General features: G+C 42.6%; 1 protein-coding gene across 4 annotated transcripts in view; it reads left to right on the top strand.

Moving 5' to 3' along the window:
* necab2 (N-terminal EF-hand calcium binding protein 2) overlaps positions 1 to 23,685 on the top strand; it is a 103,872-nt gene that overhangs the window by 31,363 nt on the left and 48,824 nt on the right. For all 4 annotated transcript variants that reach the window (XM_086208453.1, XM_086208451.1, XM_086208452.1 and 1 more), the window contains exons 3-5: positions 3,271 to 3,379; positions 6,704 to 6,729; positions 6,940 to 7,037. In XM_086208453.1, the coding sequence (XP_086064579.1) occupies positions 3,271 to 3,379; positions 6,704 to 6,729; positions 6,940 to 7,037 (233 nt within the window). The remainder of the gene's footprint in view (positions 1 to 3,270; positions 3,380 to 6,703; positions 6,730 to 6,939; positions 7,038 to 23,685) is intronic.

The following is a 23,685-nucleotide window of genomic DNA, read 5'->3' as shown; positions in this document are numbered from 1 at the left end:
TGGTCCCACAGCTCAAGCTGCTGTATCCAGTCAGGCACACTCAAGGACAATCACACTTTGAGGCCAAGGAAATTAATATTTGATATCTAGCTCTGCATCATGTGGTGAGACAGTCAGGCATAGTAGCATGCAGATAGAGGATGGAGTGAAAGCCAGGAATAACCACTCCCTGCTGCAGAGCCACCAGAGGAAGGTTTCACAGCAATTAAACTACAAAGAGATGTTGGTTATGAGTTAGGTTTGATATTCTACAGTATTGATTTAATCTAGACTGAGCCTGTTTATAGTGATTAAGACATCCTTGTGTTCCCAAGGTTTCCTTTGGTGTGTCTGTTCAGGCAGATCAGTTCATCGTGAGTGAATATTCATGAACGTAGTATGCTGGAGCTGGGACCTACACTGCGTCCTGCATTGACTGTGCAGTGCACAGCTGCCACTATGTGTGCCTGTCTCTGTGACTTTGACCTTTGACCACCAAACTGTTCCCAGTTCAGTCCAGTGGATTTTTTTTGTTCTTTATTTGATCTTGTATCTATGAGATGATGATGACCTTTGACCTCCAACATATTTTTAATTCATCCTTGGGTGCCAGTAAGTGGAATTCCCTGAAGGTGCTGGTTAAATATCAGAGTTAAAGAGAATGGGGCAGATGTCATGGATGTTTGAGGTCACCTTTGACCACCAAAAATCTTTTTAGCTCATCCTGTCCAAGTTAACATCTGTGCCAGTTTTTGATGTTGTTATCACTTGATAAAGTTTTACTAAAGACTGGGAGGGAGGGATAACCATAAACGGCATGCTAAAGTAGAAACAGAGATGTTGTGGATGGGTGCACTGGCTCTTCTCACAGTTTTGGCTCCTTTCAGTCAATGCATGTAAATGTATCTGACATTTGGGACTTTTGAGTTTTGGTACTTTTTCTAAAGTATATGTACAATATACTGTATTATGATGCCAGTGTCTCTAACAATGATAAAGTCAAATTCTAACACGATAATTCAGCATTCTACATGCGTGTAGCTATGAAAGCTATTACATACGCACACACACACACACACACACACACACACATATGGTGACTACAATCTTTTCCATGTCCTAGTTTGAAAAAGGTTTGAATTATCATGAGGCAGCACGGTGGAGCAGTGGTTAGCACTGTCGCCTCACAGCAAGAAGGTTCGGGGTTCGTGTCCTGGCTCCAGCACAGGATCTTTCTGTGTGAGTCTGCATGTTCTCCCTGTTCCTGTGTGGGTTCTCTCTGGTACTCCAGCTTCCTCCCACAGTCCAAAGACATCAAGAGGGGACGAGGCTGATTGATACTCTAAATTGACCGTAGGTGTGACTGTGAGTGTGAATGGTTGTCTGTCTCTATGTGTTGGTCCTGTGATGGACTGGTGACCCATCCAGGGTGAACCCCGCCTCTCACCTGAAGGCTGCTGGGATAGGCTGCAGCCCCCGCGACCCTTAACAGGATAGGAAGTAGAAAATGGATGTCATGATTGTGCCATAAATATTATTGTGACATGATATTTTTTAACCATATCTCCCACTTCAGTACATCTACCATTACTCCTCCCCCACGCAACCCTTAATCAGGAAAAGCGGAAGAAAATGAATGAATGGATGATTTATCATGTGATCAGGTCCAATGATACAGTTTCTTCTTACTCATTCATTTGGGAGTGGTGTGTGCAGTTTTCAGTCAAATGAGAATTCATGTTAGTAACAGGCTGACCTGGAACATAGTCGACATAACACACACACACACACACACACACACACACACAAAATAAGAGTTGTGCATATTGATCTATTCATTTATTTCCATCCAGCACCAAGTGGAAAAGTTAAAAGGATGTGACAAGCAGGGCACGCATTCATGAAGTGTACCAAGAGGCATTTACTGATCAAAGCCTTTGTTTTCCTTGACGTGTCAACCATCGTCTGAGTTTCACTCCAGCACGGCATTTAAAAAACAACTTTTATTAAGGGTTGCATAACACGCTTGTTGGATATCAGTTCTTCCCAAAAGTCCTTGAGGTTCTGAAACATAATCAGCATTGTGTGTTCGCTAAAGTACACAGTAACACAGACACACAGACAGCAGGCATTCAGCTAACGGTTTGTACCAGAATGAAACGCATGCTGGATTGATTTCACAGCAGCTCCAGAAGGCACTGAAAGCAATGATCATGCTGAGTGTGTGTGTATGGATTTGTAAGGGTGGGATTACACTGCTGGAAAGAAAACTTGTCTAAAATGTCAGGAATAAAACCAAAAAATAAACCTTAATTTTGCTGGAAGAAGTTCAACAAAGATAAGACAAGACTTTATTCGTCTCTCAGTGGGGAAATTGTTAACTACACTTCAAAATGGGAGATTTGATTACAAAAAGAGATCAACTTTGATGTATCTGGGGTGGCTTCATGTTGATTTATGCTTGTATTTCTAGATTTGTACGAAGGCCGTTGGTATCATCGTAGTGAACATTGTTATATCGTGACCATCACTTTGAACAAGTCCAGCAGAAACCCAATGTCTGGCCCGATGCTCGTCACAGAGCCAAAATGTGGACAAACCGATGCACAGATCAGTTTGTAGTTGGGTGAGTGGTGTGCATTCCTGCACGTTAAATGTTGGTGGTTCAGAAATATTAGTCTTTGAAGAGAACTGAAGCAGTAGAACACGTAACATGGTTCGGCTAGAGATGTTCTAAATGCAGTTTTAAGAACAAAAATCGTCATTCATGTTTTCAGAAGTTTCATTTGTGTATTACAGCTGGGTAATAATGCTTCTCCAAGAGTAGTAAAGGAACCTGTGGCCGTAAACGAAATGGCAGTGAGATGACCGTGCTGCTCCAAACCAGGAAGTGATGTCGGCCAGCTTGGAGACAACAGCTTTTCCCTCCTCAGTTTGAGTCGACTTGAAAATCTCAACAAAAAAAAACCTTGAAGTCTAAATGAATCAAACTTTGATCACAAAGGTTTTAGAGTAAATTATTTGAGAGAATAGCATCAGTTCATGAATTAAAATCATTCCCAGACTGTTTTGAGTTTCCTTGAGGATGTTTCTGTGTGGTTGTCAACAGAGTTGTTTGTCCATTCCATGACCTGTATGACTAAGAATCCCCACCGACATTCCTGGATGTTTCAGAAAAGATCTCCTAATTATCCAGAGAAAATGGCATTTTCCTTGGATCTTTATTGTATTGTAACACATCCCGCTACAAGTGATTTCACAGTTGTGTGTGTGTGTGTGTGTCTCCTGCAGATGATGGTAAACTGTCTCTGGATGAGTTCCAGGCCTTCTTCTCTGATGGTACACTGAATGAGGAAGAGCTGGAGAAGCTGTTTCACACCATCGACTCTGACAACACCAGGTCAGCGCCACTAATGCACGTGACTGTTGTGTGTATCTGCGTGTGTGAGTTGTTTGCCTACATCGTGTACCATAGTTGTGTATTTGCACAAAATTTATTTGCATACATCCATGCTTGTGAATAATTTTGTTTGTCTTCTCGCTGACTTTTGTTCTGATCACATCTCACCATCAAGAAGAGGTGAGATGAACACATCTGTTTTCATGCGAGACAACCTTTTCTTTTGTGTGAGCGTGCGTGGGCCCGCGCGTGCAAATGTATGCAACGTATCCTGCTGCAAAGAAATGTCAGACCCTTTTAATGCAAGTCGCTTTATGTGAGGTGACACCTTGTGTATGACGAATTAGCAAAGAAAAGGGTCGACAGAAGATACAAAGAGAGAGACGGCGCTTGATGAAAGACTGTTCTTTACATCTTTTTCCCTGTCGGTCCCCCCTCTGTCATCCTGATCCTCTATTGCATTTTAGCGCTGGCTCCCAAAGACACTGACTACTCTAATTCCAATATGTCAGTCACAGCCAGCAGTCACACAAAAACATCTGACTGCTTAAGGTGTAGCATTCAAATTATTCAGCTTTATTCATTGTTATATCATCTTTTGTGTAAACTGTACGCTTCTTTTAATCTCCTGTGACTCCCTTGAGCGTCAGCGTGAGTGAAACATACTCATACTCAAGTTTTGCCTCTGCTTTTGCTGGTTTTTGTGGTGCTGGGTTAGCTTGCTCCTGGTGATTTTAGCAGCTCAGCTGGTGGCAGTTTTACAATTTAGTGGCTGAAAACTTCTTTGAATTTCCAGCAGACTAGAAACAGCCAAAATTTACTGCTGCCCTTGCAGCTTCCCATTTATAAGGCCTTCAACCGACACATCACCACTGGTGCAGTTCAGTAACACAGTTGGACCTCAGTTCCACCCAACAACCAAGGTACTCCACGTGTCTGAGTCCAAACGAAGCGTTTGAGACACATCGCAGCTTTATAACCGGAACAGTTTGCACAAAAAGTAGTCTTATTGTCCAAACTCAGGATTGTCCATCTGTATTTACTTTCCTGTTCCTGCCCCATAAAATCTGACCAATAAATACAGTGAACATTCTCGTCTCCTTCTTTCGGGGTTTACCGACGGTTGGTCAACCAGCTTCTAGGCGTATTACCACCCACACTGACTCATTTTGCTTCGCTTGGATTTTTTTGTGTGAGAAAAGAAAGTGAACCAATGAGGAAATGCTCAAAGTTTACACACTCATAAACTGCTTCTTTCAGACCAGAGCAAATGTTAAGAGTGAAAGCACCCGTTCATTCCTCCAATGAAATCAATCAATCAATCAGCCTTTATAATCAGCTTGTCAGCTCATCCCGCCTGCGCTCAGGAGAGGTGTGCTGACACACTTTGATCTAAGTAACTAAAAGGATGTTCATTGACACAACAGTGAATCCTGCAGGGCCTCACATACTACGAAACCAAGCAGAATAAATGCTCCACATTTCTTGAAATGAATAAGGTTTTAAAATATAAATCCTCAAATAGGCTGAACCATTAATGGCACTTTTAAATCAGGGATAAGTGGGGGCTTGCAGAGCAGTGATGACGCCGTCACTCTGACGTCATCCATCCATTCATCTTGGCGTCTGACACAGGTTATAAATCGTACTCACTGCCGTGAATAGACAGAAAAGTTTCTTTTCATTAGAATGAATGTCAGGAATCAGCATTCTCACGTGAAAGCGGATGAGGTTATTGATTTGCACCAGTGAAAGATAAAATGACAGTATAAGCATTTCCTGTGAGAGCAGAAAGTTGATGGATGGAGGGGAGGAGTGGAGCCGGCAGCGACCTGATGCTGTCCTGCTCACAGGCCTTCATCCATCCATCTCTGTCCCTCCTTTGTTTCTCCACATCTCAGCTAGTCTTCCCCTGTTAGGCTATTTTTGCATCAAGTTATCACCTTCACCCTTATCATCCTCCTCCTCCCCCATCTGTCCCTGTTTGTCACTCATTCCTGTTCCAACCTTATCTTAAGGTATTTAGGCTAAAAGGAAACCTTTCCGTTTAGTTTGGAGTTGCGCCAAAATGGAAATGTTTTAACTTGTCTCTTTTTAGCTCAAATCAAAGTGTGTATGGATTACATACGGCTGGTGAAAGGAGTGCATACCAGACTCTGTGCTTTCGAGTTTTTTTTAAACTGACATTTTGGACATTTTGTTTGCTTAAATCTAAATATACGTGACTGACTCTTTCTGCGTCGTTGAGTCACAATGAAAAAAATGGAGGAGGAAAAAAAACTTCTCGGGGAATTCAAGACATTTATTTGTACGTACTTGAAAGGTAAAAAATGTGTTCAGCTGACATACACACACTCTGCTGCATGTGATAGATAAAAATCTTCTGTTGGAATAAAAACATGAAGCTCCTATTGCTCATGATGAGGTGCGGGGGGGATAATCCTCCCTACGTCTGCTGTGTTTACTTTTATATTGAAGTGCAGCCATTCATCTGGATCTACTATTCTAGTTAGATAGTAAACAATTTGCCAGATTTCTTTAAGCCATGAATATTTTACACCACTGACACACGTCCCAGATTGGGGTCTGAACTACTTATGTCATCAGTAACCATGAAAACACACTCAGTAGTGCGTGAAACTTGACTTTCGCTGGATGTTTTCAAAGCCCTTCTGTCGCAGTGAGGAGGAATTCTGGCAGGACACCAACATGTAAAATGCAGCTTCATAAAATCAAATGGGCCAGAATCAAATCAGGCTGCCCGACAGGAATCGTCTCCTCCAAACATAGCGCCAACTGCTTTTGCTGAGGCTACAGAAATGATTGGAGTAGTCATGAAAAAGCAGAATGTTGATATTTTTAGATCGTTCCCTCTAATGTACAGCAATTACTGAACAGTTTGCTGTGTGAGCAGATGGAGTTTGTTTGTTCTCCTCCTCCACCCCCCGTTGTCCCATCATCAGTTACACCTCTCCCCTCTTTTGCTCAAACACCCCCCAACCCTACCTCCCTCCTCTCCTCCTCTGTTGTTCTCCTCATCCTCTCCTGGTCAGTCAACCAGGGAAAGTCTTCTTAACGCCAGAGAAGAAAATGCTGCCAAATGAGTCCCCACACATACACTGAGCTAAGCAACTCCTGTCAGAGTCTTGTTAGTCTGTGTCTCTGTGTGTGTGTGTGTGTGTGTGTGTGTGATTGCACGGGAAAAACCTCTCTTTTTCTGACCTTGCTCTTCTCCTTACTTTTTCCTCTTTCCCTCCACCCTTGCTCCTGACCTTCCCTCGTTCCTCCCTGCCTCTTCTGCTCTCCTGTGCTCTGCTGTCATAGTAATGTTGACACTAAGGAACTCTGCGGTAAGTATAATATGAATACACACACACATACACATACACACACATACACATACACTGTCCTCCTTCCCACTCTTATCTATTAATATAAAGCACTTCTTTCTGGAAATTCAATAATTTTGCAAATTGCAAATTGATATGTGACTGACTGTTGTAAATCACATGTCAATGTGTGTGTGTCTGTGTGTGTGTCTGTGTGTGTTGTGTGGACAGACTACTTTGCCAAGCACATGGGGGACTATGAGGGCGTGCTGGCCTCATTGGAGACGCTCAACCTCTCCATCCTCAAAGCCATGGACTTCACCAAGAAGGTAAGTGTGTGACAGAGGAGGTTCTCTGATTTCTGGTGGCTGCTGTTATTTCATTTATTAACTGGTCAGTGATAAATGATGAATGAAGTGATTTATTACTATTCCTGCGGCACTTGCTGTCTTTTATATTGGATAAATCAAATGTTATTTCAAGCTCTTTCTTCTGTGCTCGCTAATATGAAAACTTAAATTTCGCTGAAGTCCTTTGATATGATCCACATTGGAACTGTAGTCATGGCGATGACCTTAATTATGAAAATGCAAATATATGAAAGTAATCAGCAGCTTTTTTGAGGTTGAAGAATACTGGAGGAACATGCTGCACATTTATTTTTATGCTCCAGCAAAGTCCAGTTTCCTGATAACTTGACAACACTGGTGTGTGTGTATGTGTGTGTGTGAGAGGTTGCGTGCATGTGAAACTTCTGTTTCTAGCTGTGGAAGCAGTGTGTGTGCTTCTGCTTCTGTTACTCCTCAGGCCGTGGATAATGGCATCTGTGTGTTTTTGTGAGCACATTGTGTTGCGCTGCAAGATAATGGTGTGTCAAGTTCCTCTCTAGTGCTGCAGCCCCTGACTCCACAGCCCACCAGTTCACATTTTGAGTGCATGTGTGTGTGTATGGCAGTCATCCGTAGAACTGTAATGTGTTATCCTAGTTTTCCCCGTGTGCTATATATAGCTTCTGGTCCGTAGCCACGCTCCTGTATCTGGTTGATGTGCTTGTGTGTGTGTGTGTGTGTGTGGGGGGTGCGTGTTCTGTGACTCTGCACCATGTGTCTCTGTATCTCTATCCAGCAGCTCTGTCTTAATCTTTCTTTCAGCTGCAGGCCATTCAGCAGCCCTCAAACACACCCCCTCACACACAACCTAAAGCTAGTTTCTCTAATGAGCGGCCATTGTTAAATCAATCAGTGTCTCTTTTGGTCTGCTGCTGTATCTCGGGTGCACTGTTCTCTTCTCACTCTCATTGATGCTCTTCATCTCTTTCCCTTGCATACAGACACTCCTTCTTGAGGGCTGTGATATCACTGTAATGTGAGGAAGAGCTGCAGCAGCAGCTCAGAACAGCTCAACTTAAGTTCAGACGCTGCTGACCAATCAAATATTGATGGAGGGTGCATGCCTGTGTGTGTGTGTGTGTGTGTGTGTGTGTGTGTGTGTGTGTGTGTGTGTGTGTGTGTGTTGGGCTACACAAGATTTTACTGCAGAGAGAGACAGAGATTGAATGCATTGTAGCTACTCATCTCTCTTTTATCTTGGCCTGGGCTATCACTGGTCCAGACACACACTTCGATGAACCAGAAAGAAAATCTCCAGTGTGTGCAGTGTCAACTTGAACTTGATGTTTCATTACGATTTTGGCCGTACCAATCTGAGGTGCAGCACAGGTATAGTGGACTGGTCCACATCACTTTCTTCATATCAGAGCTTTGCAGTCTGCTCTAAACAAAACCTGGTGCTTATGGTCAGATAGCCCAGTACATTTGGGCTCATTCAGACTTTGGTTCAGACCAAAGTCTGAATGAGCCCAAATGCAACAGCTGAGTCTCATAGCACTTGCAAGTGAATCCTAGTGAGATTCAGTTGAAGCGTGAGAGGAAACAGACCCGATATAGGAAGTTAAGCAAAACAAATTAATCGTACTGGATCACACATGACGTTGGCCATGTTGTACAGTTTTATATGACATCACAGATCCTTTTGGAAGAAGGAGGTTAAGAAGATTATTTGAGACACATAAATACGCCAACAAAGGCACAATGTCCTGCGACATAAAGGCCCCACCACACCGTTTGTAGCTGTGTGGAAGCAATTCTGTGTTCCTGCTTTAGTTCTTATTTATTCAGTCAGAGCTGGCTAGCAATCGATGTAACCCAGATAACACCATGGGGCTCTCCCATCACACACACACAATCACACTTAGGTGCTTGGGCACTTGACGAGCACATTCATGTGCTTTGCGCCAGTACACAAGTGTGTCCCATTTCTTCAACAATCAAAAGCGCATTGATTTGCACTTCTTCTGTACTTGTGTTAAGACAGCAGCTAAGAGGTACTAGCCTAAGTATAAATCCCATCATGCTTCACAATAGTTAAGTTCATTAAAAGAAAAGAAAGAACACATCATCTGATGAATACTTTTTTTTTTTATTCTTTGTCATTTCTTTTAATTAGATACTGGCCATGTATGTATCGCTACTTATATCTTGATATGTTATTGATAATAATATTTTGTTGCAGCCACATACTGCAGTTGATGGAGCTCTCTTTAGCACCCCTCAATCTGCTCTAAAGGGAGTTGGCAACTGTGTCCCAATTACTTATATATATAAAAAAAAACATGGATTTACACGCTGTGGTCACATGTTCCTTTCATGCGGCAGAGCTGTAATACTGTAATCGTAAGTGCACCCAGTTATGTGTGGGGAAGTGGGACAGTTTTTGTATGTTTGGTTCTCTCTTCATTTTCATGTGGCCTGCATTTGGCCTTGAATAACAATGTTGCCTGTAATGACGGGGAAGCTGGTGTGTGTGTGTGTGTGGGGGGGGGGGGGGGTGTGAAATGGCCCACGCAGGGTAGGAAAAGTGCATGATGCTCTTGGAGAGTCAGTGTAATATAGTCAACAACATGATGACAACATCATCATCATCATCATCATCATCATCATCATCATCATCAACATCATCATCATCATCATCAACATCATCTCATAATCAACAAACAAGAGTAAGAATAGCCAGCTAAGTGAGTAGCCACAGAATACAAGTCAAGCGTAACTCCTCCCCTGACTCTCCTTCAAAAAGGAAACAGCTGCAGGGACGAAGGAAGTACTTGGACCTGTTACTCTTAATATGTAGAATCTGAATGGATGGAGTGGGAGCAATCAGACAGGCTGGCATTAGCCTTCCTAACTATCTGTCTATTGGATGTTGAGAGAGGGGATCATTTAATAAAACAACATTTCATCATTTTACCACTGCAAAATTTAAGCTCGACCTTATTTCTAATTATGCAGACAAAGATCGTTTTGGAGTACTGGACTTTTGCTCTCTCTCTGCCGCCCCACTGATGGGGTTCAGTGCAGTCAACCATCCGGTGGGGATATGGAACACCACATTAAATAACAACATAATAAACATAACCAGCGAATAAACAGTGATGGACAATAAGCCTCTAGGAAAAGATTGCCTGTGGTGGTTAAAACTGACAGTTAAACAAATGATCCGGTCATGTGGGCTGTGTCAGCTCTACACGCGATTCATTTTAATACCTTGAGGTCATGGATGGGGTAAAATATTGGTGTAGCTTATGACTTTCAGTATGCAAATGGTCTTTGTAACTTTACAGAAAAATGTGATGGTTACAGTCTTCACCGCGCTGAAAAGCTGACTGCACAGTACCGGACAGTCCGGCTGATGTAGGGACCAATTTGGCCCTCTAGCCATTCCAGGACCTTCCTGATTTGAGGCTGATCTGAAAAAATATCCTCCGAAATGAAATGGACATGATCTTAATGGTTCTGACCAGGACAAAGTCTTGCTGATGGCCAAAAGAAGGGCTGGCCAGGAGACGTCAACAACCAGGTGGCGTGACTCACTTTAGCTTGTAGCGGTCGCTTTGTTTGAGGGCAACAATGACAATTTATGTCCAGCTCTCCTCCAGCTCCAGCTGCAAAACATAAAAACCAAACTCAGTCTGTTTTTCTCAGTCATGTCTTCATTCACAGTTTCCCTTTTTTTCTGCCTTTCTTTGCATAACATTTCACAGAAAATTAGAACCAGTTTACAACCACTGTCCGCCTCCATGTTTGGTTCGTGTAGGCACATCTCCACAAAGCCGTGGAATTGCCATTCTGAAATCATTCACAGGGAATGCAAAATGTTTGGCGCGGCACATTTTTGTGATTAGACGTTAAGACCTGTTCTCTGCTAATCATCTAAGTTTAGCAAATCCTCCACTGTGCACCAGGCAAAAGCTATCACCTGCTTAAGCATTTCTTTTACTCACAACCTCTTTTCATGTAATAATGTGAACATGGCTAGCCACTCCGTGTGTGTATGTTTGCCTTCTCCAAAGCCGTGGCTTATCAGCTCCCCGGCATACGTGGGGATGCTAAAATGCAAATGTGCAAAAGGGACTAAGATCCTAAGAATCTTTGGGCTGAAAATAAGAGCTGCCTATGTTTCAATTTAACATTCTCTGTAAAAAAAAAAAGAAAAGATAAGCACTTACTCTCCTTCATTCATCCTGTTCTCCATCCTGCAGCTGCTGTCTCATTATTTACTTCCTCACAATCTCCCCATATACCGTTCCATGTTTTTCTCTCTCTCTCTCTCATATTCATATACCTGAAGCCATATCAAGATTTCACATTTACATCAAACAAACAAACAAAAATCTTCAATAGGAAACCAGTTAACTCAATACTTCCATTGACCTGGCATTCATACTTGTCCCTTTTACTATTTTTGATGACATCTGTGGAAAACTGAAGAGAATCTCTAAATTGAGGCAGCAGTGAGGAGGCGGAGTGGGTGGAGCTAGAAGACGGAGTGTGATATTAGCTTTAGCAGAGGGCTGTGGGTTAAGCCCTGGCCTTTTGGAGCCCAGTGAGAATTGATTTGCTCTCTATCCACCAATGAATATTGGCATTAAAAAGGAGAGGAGCAGGAAGGCAGACTGTCTGCTCTGTCGTTAGCTACTGTATGAAGGCATTTTCCCGAACTGAAGCACTGCCCCCCCGGGGGGGGGGGTGTTCAGGAAAAAATAAAATGGGCCTTTATACCCGAGCAATATTGGCTCTGCTACGGTTTGAGTGTCCAAGTATCTGCAATATAAGACTGAATTAATACAATTACAAGGTACGAGACTCTCCTGGAATGTTCCAGTTGCTAAAGCGATACATGCACATTTGCCCGGGCCATTACTTTTTTTTTTTTTGTTGCTATAATGTGAATCATTGTAACGTGAGCCTCGTGAGAAAAAGTGAGACATCCACAGCTGTAAGCTGTTCAACCACGCAGCCACGAGAGACACCGATAATCCGTCATAGTTTCCATCACTCATCATCCCTTCTTTGTCATCCCAGAGGGACAAGCAACACACTAATAATTCATGCAAATGTGATATTTCCATTCTCTCTGTGCAGTATTCATCATTGTGGCTGTCAAGGTATCTATTAGTGGAAACAGTCGTTGGTGACTGTCTGAGGGGCTCATGAGATCCAGCAGATGAGTTGATCATGAAGTAATTAGTGCTGATTAATAAACTCAAATCACCTCTGACCTCCCATCAGATCACTGCAGGTACTGATTGTAATTATCTGACGATGCACCAAGGAGCCACAGGAGTTATTTCAGTGAAACTATTAGCGTCAGAACAGAAAGTTAGATTTAAGCAGCAGAATAAGAGGGTGCTAAACTGTAAAACCTATTAACTGAGCAGCTTCTTGGATTGTTGTGACCCATCATATATGGCTCTGTTTTAGATGCTTGGTTCCTTCATAAAAACAAAAACCAAATATTCTGTTCTGTAACCAATCAAAAAAAGTTGCAATGTGTGAGGAAAAGAGAGAAAAGAACAATGTCCCCGCCAGCTCTTTGACTAGTGTCAGATTTCAGACTAAGCAAATCAAATCGAGATCCTGATAATCAGTCATCGTTAACATGAGGGGAAAGTTCATTAACACGAGGGGAAAATCCAATAAGTCAGCCCAACATATGTCCCACCATTTTGAAAATCGCTTCTTTGCCGTTCTCTCGCTCTGTCCAACACGTCATCATCACTGCAGCAGCGTCGCAAGTCTGGCTGCAGAAGTTAGAGCGCCACATGTCAGCGATGCGATGTCAAGTCAGCAGAAAGATACCAGAATTGTGAATTGAAACCTTGAAGTGAATATCATTAAACATGTCATATTTATATTTATATATTATATTACCAGGAGGATCCATGTGAGGTTTCTACGTTTGTTGTTGTGTGTTTGGAGTTGTTACCTGAATTCATGGGTTTTATTTATATATATTTTCTACTTTTTTCTTCTTGACTGTATATGTACATGGCCCTTCTGATTTATTTATCATGCATTACCTTTTTGTTGATATAAAGCGCTTTTTTAATGTCTGTTTTATGATTACATTCTTTCTGTCTTTATTGTCTTTTTTCTTTATGTCTGTCTTTTTTTCCCCTCTGTCTTGTTTATTTTTGGCCTTTTCTCCTCCATATTATTCCGTCGCAACTCATGTCAGCATGGCATCACCTCAAGTGTTACTGTGGTGCCTGTTGCTATGGAGGCAGTCTACTTCAGGGGCAGTTGTCATGGTGGCAGGTTGACTTGATGCCAGTCAACATCAAGGCTACATAACAAAACAAGCCATAACTCAATTCTTTGCAAAAGTTATGAATTTGGAAATATAGTATGCATTCATTTTCATATTACTGTTCAGCTTCTCTGCTGTAGATTCTCATAAGAATGAATCTCTGGGCACAGAGATGACTATTTTCTGGCATCAGTGATGATTGCCATCAAGGATAATGAGCATCGAAGGAAGTTTAAATTTAGTGAGGGACAGATTGACAGTTACTTAGTTTGGCTAAGAAAGATTGTGAGAAACTGGTTCACATCGATTCTTCCTCTTGTAGCATCTTCTTCAGATTCCCATGACAGCGCCGACTCTCCTGAACAAACACAAACTCCACAGGGACGCAGCCAGTGGTCTGAAATGATTCCAACCCAGTGTTTTTAAGCCATTTATCTTTTTCATTTTGTATGAAAGCTTTATGATACGACCACACTCAGAAGTGGATCCAGAAAACAATTTTAATTGGCTCAGCAGCAGGTGGATTTGAGTAACAGCCCCCCTACCCCACCCCACACACACACACACACACACACACACACACACACACACACACACACACACACACATCCTTTTAAGAGCGTGTCAGTGTGTGTACCCCCATGCAGCTGTGCTTGGGACCTAAATGCCGGACTCCATGTCTTTAGGTAAGGGTTTGCGGTGTGTGTGTGTGTGTGTGTGTGTGTGTGTGTGTGTGTGTGTGTGTGTGCTAATGAGAATGCCTCATTACATACAGTATTTATGGAGGACCGACATGATGGTTGATTTAATGAATTCTCCCTATTCTTTTTGTCACCTGCTTCAGTTCTTCTCACCACACACACACACACACACACACACACACGCATATTTCACTCCACTAAAATCTTGTTAAGCCTGTCTTCCTGTTCAGAAAATCCTCTCATCTGACTCGTCTTCCCCGTATCCTTTCCCCGCTCGCCTCTTTCCTCTCCTCTTTCTTCTCAGCTTTATTGTCATCTCCTTCTTCTACCCCCACCACCTCATCCTCGCTTTTCTTCATGAAGATTAAGGAGAGGCAGATCGTTGGAGAGGGGAGGCGTTTCAGTTTTGTCTCTACATAATAACGTATGGGTGGGATGAGGAGAAGAAGAGGGGAGAATGCCTAACTGGGCAGAATGGGAAAAGCAGAAGTAAAGATGAGAAGAGAAATCAGGAGAGGCGAGGAGGTGCAGTGAATACAGTGATGAAAAAGAACCTCAGTCAGCTTACTTGTGATTCTTGGTGGGGCAGTTTGTGTTACATTCATCAATAATTCATACAGATTTAATGGGGTTAGGATGAAGATTATGAAAATGCAGTGGTGTATTTTGTAAATGCATTAGTGGAGTGTTCTTGAATTCTTATTCCTGCGAATCGTTTTTATGCTCAGAGGTTATCAGATGAGTCAAAAACAAAAACAAAAAATACATCATTAATTGATATAGTTAGTTAAATAATTCAAATGGTTCATAAATCCATTAGAGAGAAATGTGTAGCTTCATACATTACTTCAAACCTCAGATCCCTTCGCAATAAGGAAAGAGTCACCGCCCCTTCCAAGATGGACGTGTGTTTTTATTAAAAAAAAACAATAAAATGGGATTATTTGAGGCATGGGGAAAATATGAAACGTGAACAAAGGCCAAAGGTTTTTAGATATAATACAAGCCTGCTAAAGACGAAAAAAGGAGTAAATGATTTAATTCATTTATTAAGAAATTGGAGGTACGAGAAGACAGAAATGTTCCTTCCTCCTATTGATTTTCCAATTTGATTATTTACCAGTAGTTTTTATGAATACTGGTGCATATAATTGTTTTTTTTGTTTTTCTCCACACTCCTGATACCTTTTTTGTGGCGGTGTGATGAAAAGAATTGTGTGTTTAAAGGATGAAGCTACTTTGCAAACCAAAAGCATACAGTCTGCTTTGTTATCAAGTTCATTTAGCTGGGCTAATTTGTAGCATAATTTAAGAACACCATAAATTATGTACCTAGGTTCAGTGATTAGAAATCAGTTAATATCCCCAGGTAATTTAGTGTATATCAGGGGTGCGTGCGTGTGTGTGTGTGTGTGTGTCACTCGTGTGACTATACTGGCCATTCCTGTAATCACAGTATCCTAGAGACAAACATATTACATCTACTTATATCACTAAGTGATGTCAACTCTGATAATAAGTGCATCCCTCATCTTTTAGAACTTGGCGACCAGGGTTACAGTTTCCCTGGTAACCAAGGAGCAGGAAGCTGCAGCCAGTCTGCTTTTAGTAAACGAAGGAAGAATCAGGGTGAGGAGAAGAGGCAAGTTAGGGAGTTCATAATGAAAAGAAGGGTAGAAAGATGCAAAAGAAATGAGGGAAATATGACAAATGAGTGGAAGAAGACAAAACTGGAGAAGGTAGCAAGAAGCTGAAATAAATATTGGAGGTGATAAAGGTGATAGAATCAGGCCGGGAACCAGGGCCGGCTTAAGACATAGGCGATTTAGGCGGTCACCTAGGGCGCCACATTGTCTACGGGGGAGCTGGGTAAAAAAAAAAAATCAATAAAAAATAAAATGAATAATAAAAATTCACCAATGGGGGGCTCATCCTATTTTTCAAGAGGTAACAAATGAAAGAACAAAAGAAATACACTTTGCACCCTGCCCTGCCCCTGCACCTGTACTGTGGGCACAGAGAGTAGGGGTGGGTCACCGTTTGACACGCATCCTTGACAGTCCAAGATTTTACATTTTACCTGCATTTCATAAAAATGAAAAGGTCCCAGCCTTCAGGTGCGCAAGGGAGGAAACAAAGGAAAGAGGAGGAGGAAAAGAAAGTCCAATATAGAGGTGTGTTGAGGACTGAGTGACTTTGTTAATAATGTCGATTCCTCCATCCATCCATTTTCTACTGCTTGTCTTGTTAAGGGTCATGGGGGGCTGAAGCCTATCCCAGCAGCCTTCGGGCAAGAGGCGGGACTCAAACCCGGAACCTAGCACCAACAGTGCTAACCACTGCACCACCGTGCCTCCAGTAATGTTGCTATTATGTAAATAATGTTTCCAATTGGACAGGTAGTTGAATGTGTCATAATTGATTCATTCTTTGATATGTTTCTTTGTTTGTTAAGTCATTTTAATATATAAAATATACTTTTTGTCTTGAAACCATTGTGGTAAATCCCAATCTTGCCTAGGGCACCAAAATTGCGAGGGCCGTCTCTGCCGAGAACAGTGAGGGAAAGAGATGCTGAGGATCAGAAAGGAAGCTGGACATCTTCCTCATGGCTGCCATCCCTGTGTGGATGAGGAGGAAGGTCAGCGAGACTGATTACAGACGACGTGGTTCATCAGTCAGACTCAGAGTGATGCATCACTCTGTGTCCACTTCAGTCAGGCCTAGCATTTAATCCAATATATAAGCATGACTTCATGATTTACCCATAAAAGTAACACCTACAATTTGTGTGTGACTGAAGCAGGAAAGGTGTCATTAGAGTGGAAGAAATGCTCTTCCTTCACCTCAGATAGTGGCCACTTTCAAGCTGTTGTTCTGAATGCAGATTTTCTCCAAAACATTTGTAGACAAAGGCCATTTGACCACTACTTACATCCAAAATGAACTCCATTCAGTAACCTCCAACACATGCATCCGTGTGAATGTCTCCTGGAATGTTTTTCCCCATGAATCTTTTCATGTGAGCTCCAGAGATTCCCTCTCTACATCTTCATTTAGCTTCAATAAAAATATACCTTCTCTCGAAGTCACACTCAAACAAGGACTTACAGTTACCTGACAACAATTTACTCTTGTTACACGAAGCTGCAGATCAAAGATGAATTTGCAATATTTTGCTTTCATCTCCTCCCCTTCGCAATCTCTACGTTAGTATTTCCTGTCAGCTCTCCACAGGGTTGGAGCAGCAAGGCAGCAGAGGAGCAGCCTGCGTGTTGCGGCTTAATGCGTTAAATGTATTTATGGAGGATATTTTGAGCAGATCATACTGTAATAATGCTAATTAGGTATACACGAATCACCTATGTGCAGATTACAATTATTTACACTTACTGGTGATGGATCCCTTTCCCACTTTCAGTAGACGAGTGCCAGATGCACAGCACCCAGCAGCTAGTTAGCATACATCATTAGCACAATCCTGCTGTGTGTAGCTCCTTTGACAGATATCACGTAGCCACAGTGTTTCTGGTTTACCGGCACCTTGCTGGGCAGGTAACATCTCAGCCAATCAGACATGGAGCTGATGAACTCCCCAAAGTACCCTGATAGTACCCTTTCTCCATTACAAACAAAATATCCGAGTGGGTGTTTTCCAGTGTGAAAGGGGTCTATGTAAGGGAGTGGGTTGTGTTGTCAGCTGGGTGTGTGTTGACGGATGGGGTAACACACATCGCATGAATAATGTAGAGTACTGTAGGCGTGAGAACAAGAGTGTGTGTTTGAGAGAGAGGTGGATGGGTAATTGGGTGAGAGGAGATAGAGAGCAACTCCACTTAGGGATTTAATACAGAGGTGAGGGAGCGGGAATGTAAACAACACAATTACACTACATCCTTCCTTTCTTCCTCTCTCCTCCTCCACCTTTTCTCACTCCATCTTCCCCACTTCCTACCTCTTCCTCTCTCCCCTCTTTCTTCAAGCACCTTCTGTCTCTCCCACTGTTTCTCCCAGGTCTTCGCCCCCATCGTCTTCCTCACTTCCATCCATTCTCGTCTGTCTTTGAAGGCCTGTGAAGCTGGCGTGCTATCTGTGTTTCTCATGTCTGTTGGCGGGTGCACCTTCTGTTTAGAGACAAACTCAGGCTTGCTGCCTGCTGTTAACCACTTCCTCACGCTCTAAAATCCATGCCACAAGTTAGAGTTGTCCAATGATCCAAACGTTTGGCAGTGGACGACTTTTTAACTGCAATCCTTCTGTCCTGAATTAAAACATCCCCCATGACAAGCTGATATAATAATAGGTTTTTCATTTTATTGTGCCATTCAATTAATTTTCATTTGTGTGTAAAGATACCATTCTTGGAAATATTGGGCTGTCTGTGAGTAGTTTCTTCCAGCGGGGGAAGGGGCTTGGATTTCTTTAAATCCACCACCTGGAGGCAGATACAACTAAAATTTTTCAGATTTCCTCTTCCAGAGAAAAGCCATTAATTAATCCTTGACACCAACTAGCGAAACTAGAACTTGAAATCTTAGAGATGAAATGACTTGTATGTCAGGGAATCATTTTAATTGGTTGCTGTGTGAAGGCGAGGCAGAGTTGCGGGGGTTTGGGATGTTGTAGGGCAGCTGTGCTGGTGCTCCTCAACACATGAAACCTCTGCAGAGGCAACGCTAGCTACACAGGGATCGGTCAGACTGAAGAAGATACCCATTGAGTTGTGAAATTAAAGAAACCCTTCAACCAATACTCATCACAATGTTTTGTTTTCGGTACAGATTTGCCATCAAAATGATCAAATCAGTAGAAAGTTTCTAACAGTGAGCAGCCCAGGCAACCTTCAGAGAGCCAGCTAGGTAGGCTGAGGTGTGGGCATTGTACCGCCTGAAGCTGTTGGGTGAACAATCTGAAGGAAACGCACAGACAGCAAACTGCTCACAGGCTACATGCTGCGCGCGCTCTCTTCCTCTCACCTTCAGTCTCTTCTGCAGTTGACAAGGTGGCAGGAAAAAAAAAACAGACGCTTTCTGTCCTTCACAACTTCTGAGCAGTGGGAGTTTGATTAGAAAGAAAATGTTTTACCGCAACCACGGCATCTTTTGAAGGACTACAGTTAGCTTAAAGGAACACATCAACTTAGGAGGAAACTCACTTTTTTGCTGTCTTTACCAGATCCAGACAAGAAGATAGATAACTTCACCTTATTGAGCTGTGTGCAGTTCTTTTCTTATTACTGGTACCCGCGCAGTGCGTGGTCGTGGCCAATCCTTCAAGGAAGACTATGGTTACAGTACCTTGCACTCTCTGATGCTAACCATGCTGGTGCTGTGTTCATGACAGGAATCAGGCCTATATCTTGTATCATAGTGTTCAGATGGCCTCTGATGGTCTTCGGGCCGTCTGTGGTTGCTGCTGCAGCTGCGCTGGTTGTCTACCTCGGTCTCATACCCCCCCCACCCCCTCGCTCCATCCTCGCGGTTCTCATACCTGATTGGATGGCCCTGGCAAATGCTTCCACTTAAAAAGTAGTTTTGGGGATTAAATAAATACTTCAGGAAGGTTGCAGGTATAACATGAAATGACTTACGCACTCATACGCTTAAACTACAATGTTTTACGACTGATCAACGTTGTGGTGAGCGTTGGTCGAACAACTCATGTCACAGGTCACTGATTAAAAATGCTAACTAGATAATGATTATTTTTAACCATATCAGACATGATATATTGCAACTTGTTCGTTGAATAACCAGTACCAATATGTCCACTTGGTTGGAGGGATTATGAAGTCTCTTCTTTAGTCAGATTAACATATTCAATGCACACTATTATCATCAATGTGTGTTCATAATATTAGAGCCAAGGACCCAGCCTGATCACAGCAGGATCCCAGCATGGTTTGCCCATCATTACCAACAGGGTTTTCCTGGAACTTTCTTGTGGCTTCATGTGTGCGTAGGAGGAGTTCAAATTTTGCATAAAATATTTATTGGCAGAAACGAATGGTGCCTATCTCGCAAAAATTGAGTTCAATCCCTTAAAAGCGAGGATAAAAAGTTTAAATTTTTTGCAGTTATATCAGGGATTTATTAGCCAAAATGCTCCAAAAAAAAATTGACTTTGCTTATAGTTCCACCTAGTGGTCAGCACATGAAATTCAATTCAAATCAAACCTGAAAGATTAAAATAAGATTCCATCATTCGACAAATAGTACTCATAAACTACTGCATTTTGGAGGCCAGTATTTGTTTGGTCATTTTTGCTCTAGTTTTTGTTTCAGCTGTCGGGATCTCTCCTCCCTCTCTGCTCATCCTTGTGGTGATTGACTTGATTTCTCTCCTGTGAGACTGATCAAGCTCCCTCAGGCTGAGGGATACTGGTAATTCTCTGGATCAGTACAAGCCCTTCAGCACTAACATCCATCTGAGTGATAGGTTTTCCTCTTTTCCTAGTTGTCTCAGGCTTGACACTGATCCTGACAGGCTGTTTGTTCCGTTGACCCTCTCCACCGGTATAAATTGCGCTGGCACATTGTCCAGGTCCATTAAACCAGTCAAACTGGACTCCTTGTCCATCCAACCCTCCACAAAGTCCCCGTATCTCCATTTGATGGATTGGGTTTATTGTAGTCTCCTCGAATGAAACTGATCTCTGTCGGTTCTGATTACTCATCCTTATCAGATGTCATTACCAAAACATTGAAGGGCCATTATCTACTCTTATAATGCTTCAGGCAGGGAAACTACACCAGAATGTGCTTCTACTCTACTATGACACTGACAAATTGTAGCTGGATTGAGGACCAGTTCTGTAAATGTGGCTCCATCCAAAAGCACAGGATCTGTCTCTGGTTATTGTCAAAAAAGCCAAGGGAAAACATCATGGCTTGGGTTAAAGTTACATCTTCTTTTTAAGTTGGACTACTGTTGTCACGGTCGCATCACAATGAGGTTAGGGGGCAATCACGCTTCGTCAAAGGTAGTCCCGACTCACAGTGGGACACATGGAACGTGGAAAGAGCAATGAGGTAGCGACTCTCACTGCAATGTCTGCTGGTGTTTTGTTGACCAAACCTCCAGCCCAACCTCTTCAATTTGGATGTCATCTAATTCCTGCTTGTGCTCCAGTTATAAATACTGTGACCACTAGAGGGCATCTGACACTTGACCGTAAAGTGTGTTTGAGGACACACATGGGCAAAATATAGCCCTGCCTGTAAAGTCCTCAAAACAAGACCCCCAAAGAATCAGTGAAAGTCAGCTTTATGTTAATGAATCTCCAGATGCGAATGACAACAATGACTCCGTCCTGCTATTAAAGCACCAACGGAGGTGATGTCTACATAAACATTGGACTAAAGGCCTCGAGTGGATTTTTTGCTTCCGCACAAGGCTGGCTATTGATTTAAATCGTTGTGATTTTCCTAAACGTTATTATCCCAAGGGTCTGTTCAAAAGCAGTATGTTTTATACTCAAGATTGCAGAAAAAAAAGGCAAGAAAAAAAAGTCCCCAAACTGTTGACCAGTAAATAATCTGCACTGAGTGTTAGAAACACGGGATCACAAAAGCTCACCAAACAGGCAAAATTTGCCACAATAATTTATTTGATGTGTGGCTCTTTGCACTCCTGCTCTATAGTCAGCATGGCCCTTTGGGAAATAAATGCCGTGCAGGAGATAGCAAAGGGTCATACCCACATTTATCCTGTCGATGACAACTGATAACATGTGAACTGGGTTAGTTATCGCCTTCTACAAGCACCAGTAATCAGCTATTGTCATCATGTTTGTATGTGTGTGTGTGTGTGTGTGTGAATGTGTGTGTGTGTGAGAGAGAGAGAGAGAGAGAGAGAGAGAGATATCTCATGTATTTCTTCCCATCTCCTTGAAGATAGAAAAAAAAAATCCCAACACCATCCACCTACGCATCTGTTCACATGAAACCAGAAGAACCTCCTACCGCTCTCTCTCTCTCTCTCTCTCTCTCTCTCTCTCTCTCTCTCTCTCTCTCTCTCTCTCTCTCTCTCTCTCTCTCTCTCTCACACACACACACACGCAAACACACACACCTTTTTGTCCCTGTCGGCTCGGTCAATTACTCCTACTAGATTACATTTTTCTGATCTCATCATGTCACGTCCACTTCGGATCCTTTGACTCAGTGGAGGTAATATTGCAGCACCAAGTGCATCGCATGTGTGCAACACTTCAAATGAAGCCTCGGGGAGTGTGTGAGGGAAATGTTTTCAATGGAAACATGAAGCCTCATACATGTGACGAGCAGTGCTCTTTCACCAATTATCACATAAACCCAGGACACATCACTGAAGTCACATTCACACACACACACACACACACACACACACACACACACACACACACACACACACACACACACACACACAGATGCCAAGACACTGTAGCTAATCGAGGGGCCGTGTCCAGGTAGGCAGCATGTCTCCTCCAGGGTTAGTGATCTGTGTGAATTATAGATCACAGTTTTTCTATCCCAGGTTGTAGTTGTAGCCTGGCCCATGGGACGTAGTCAGGAGAGGGCGGGGGTGGGGTTTGGTGTGATGGACAGGATGGAGAGAGAGGAGGAAAGTAATTGGAGATGAAAGCAGGCGGGGGAGAACAGGGGAGTCGTTTTTAAAACGTTTACAATTTCCCAATATTCTAGCTTTTTTTTTTTTAAGGATGCAACAATAAATTCATTTTTAAGGCCCTCCCTTGCACACAGTGACTCTCCAAAAACTAGAGTTATCTTTATGATGTGTGCTTATCCCCAGATACAGTATATTTAATCTATAACTAGAGTAAAGGTTTTCTGGTTACATGGATGAAAAAGTATGAAAAGGACAAAGAGCAGGCCTAAGGTATGACAGTGCTATCTGGGGGGTCAGGAGTTAATCCATAATCCCGCTAAGATTACAACACTTGTTCCACATGGTGCAGTTGTGATACTCAACTAAACACACTCATTTTCATCTTTTGAAAGCTGTGTACAACTGACCAAAGGCCCTATTTACAGTAGGTGACCTTTGGTATGAGGCTGTTGCTGGATGGCAGTGTGTGTGTGTGTGTGTGTGTGTGTGTGTGTGTGTGTATGTGTGTGTGTGTGTGTGTGTGTGTGTGTGTTGTGTGTCTCATTTTGGTTTTTAGATTGATCAGAGCGCAAAACACGGTGTGAAGAGGCAGTCGTTAGACACCTAATTATTCATAGGAATGTTTTGGGTGTGACATCACTCAAACCAGTCAACCAAATGGGGTGTTAATGGGCATTCATAGAACCAGGCTGCGGTGCCACACATCTGACTGATGCGCCCTTTAAATACACTTCACACATAACACACTGACCAAAGACCAGCCTCTTCTTGGTCTATGGTGCAGATGTTTTCCGTTGTCCCAAAATAGCACTGCACCATGGTTGCACCACACCACACCATACTTACTTACTATACTTAAGCTATACTTTAAGATACATCAGCAATAAAGAAACATAGTTCAGAATTAGCCTCTTCCTACGCATGGGCGGATACAAAAGACTGCCAGCTTCTTTTCAGCAGCGGGATCAGTCAGAGTCTGTCCTCCTTGAGGCTATTCTCACCCACTGCTGGTACTAAT

This window comes from Aulostomus chinensis, chromosome 7 (assembly GCF_037954235.1).
Source record: "Aulostomus chinensis isolate RoL2024-O1b breed Wild chromosome 7, RoL_Achi_v1.0, whole genome shotgun sequence".
In the NCBI taxonomy this organism is placed as follows: domain Eukaryota; kingdom Metazoa; phylum Chordata; class Actinopteri; order Syngnathiformes; family Aulostomidae; genus Aulostomus; species Aulostomus chinensis.
The sequence above is the reverse complement of the archived record's forward strand: the minus strand, read 5'-3'. Positions and strand labels throughout refer to the sequence as shown.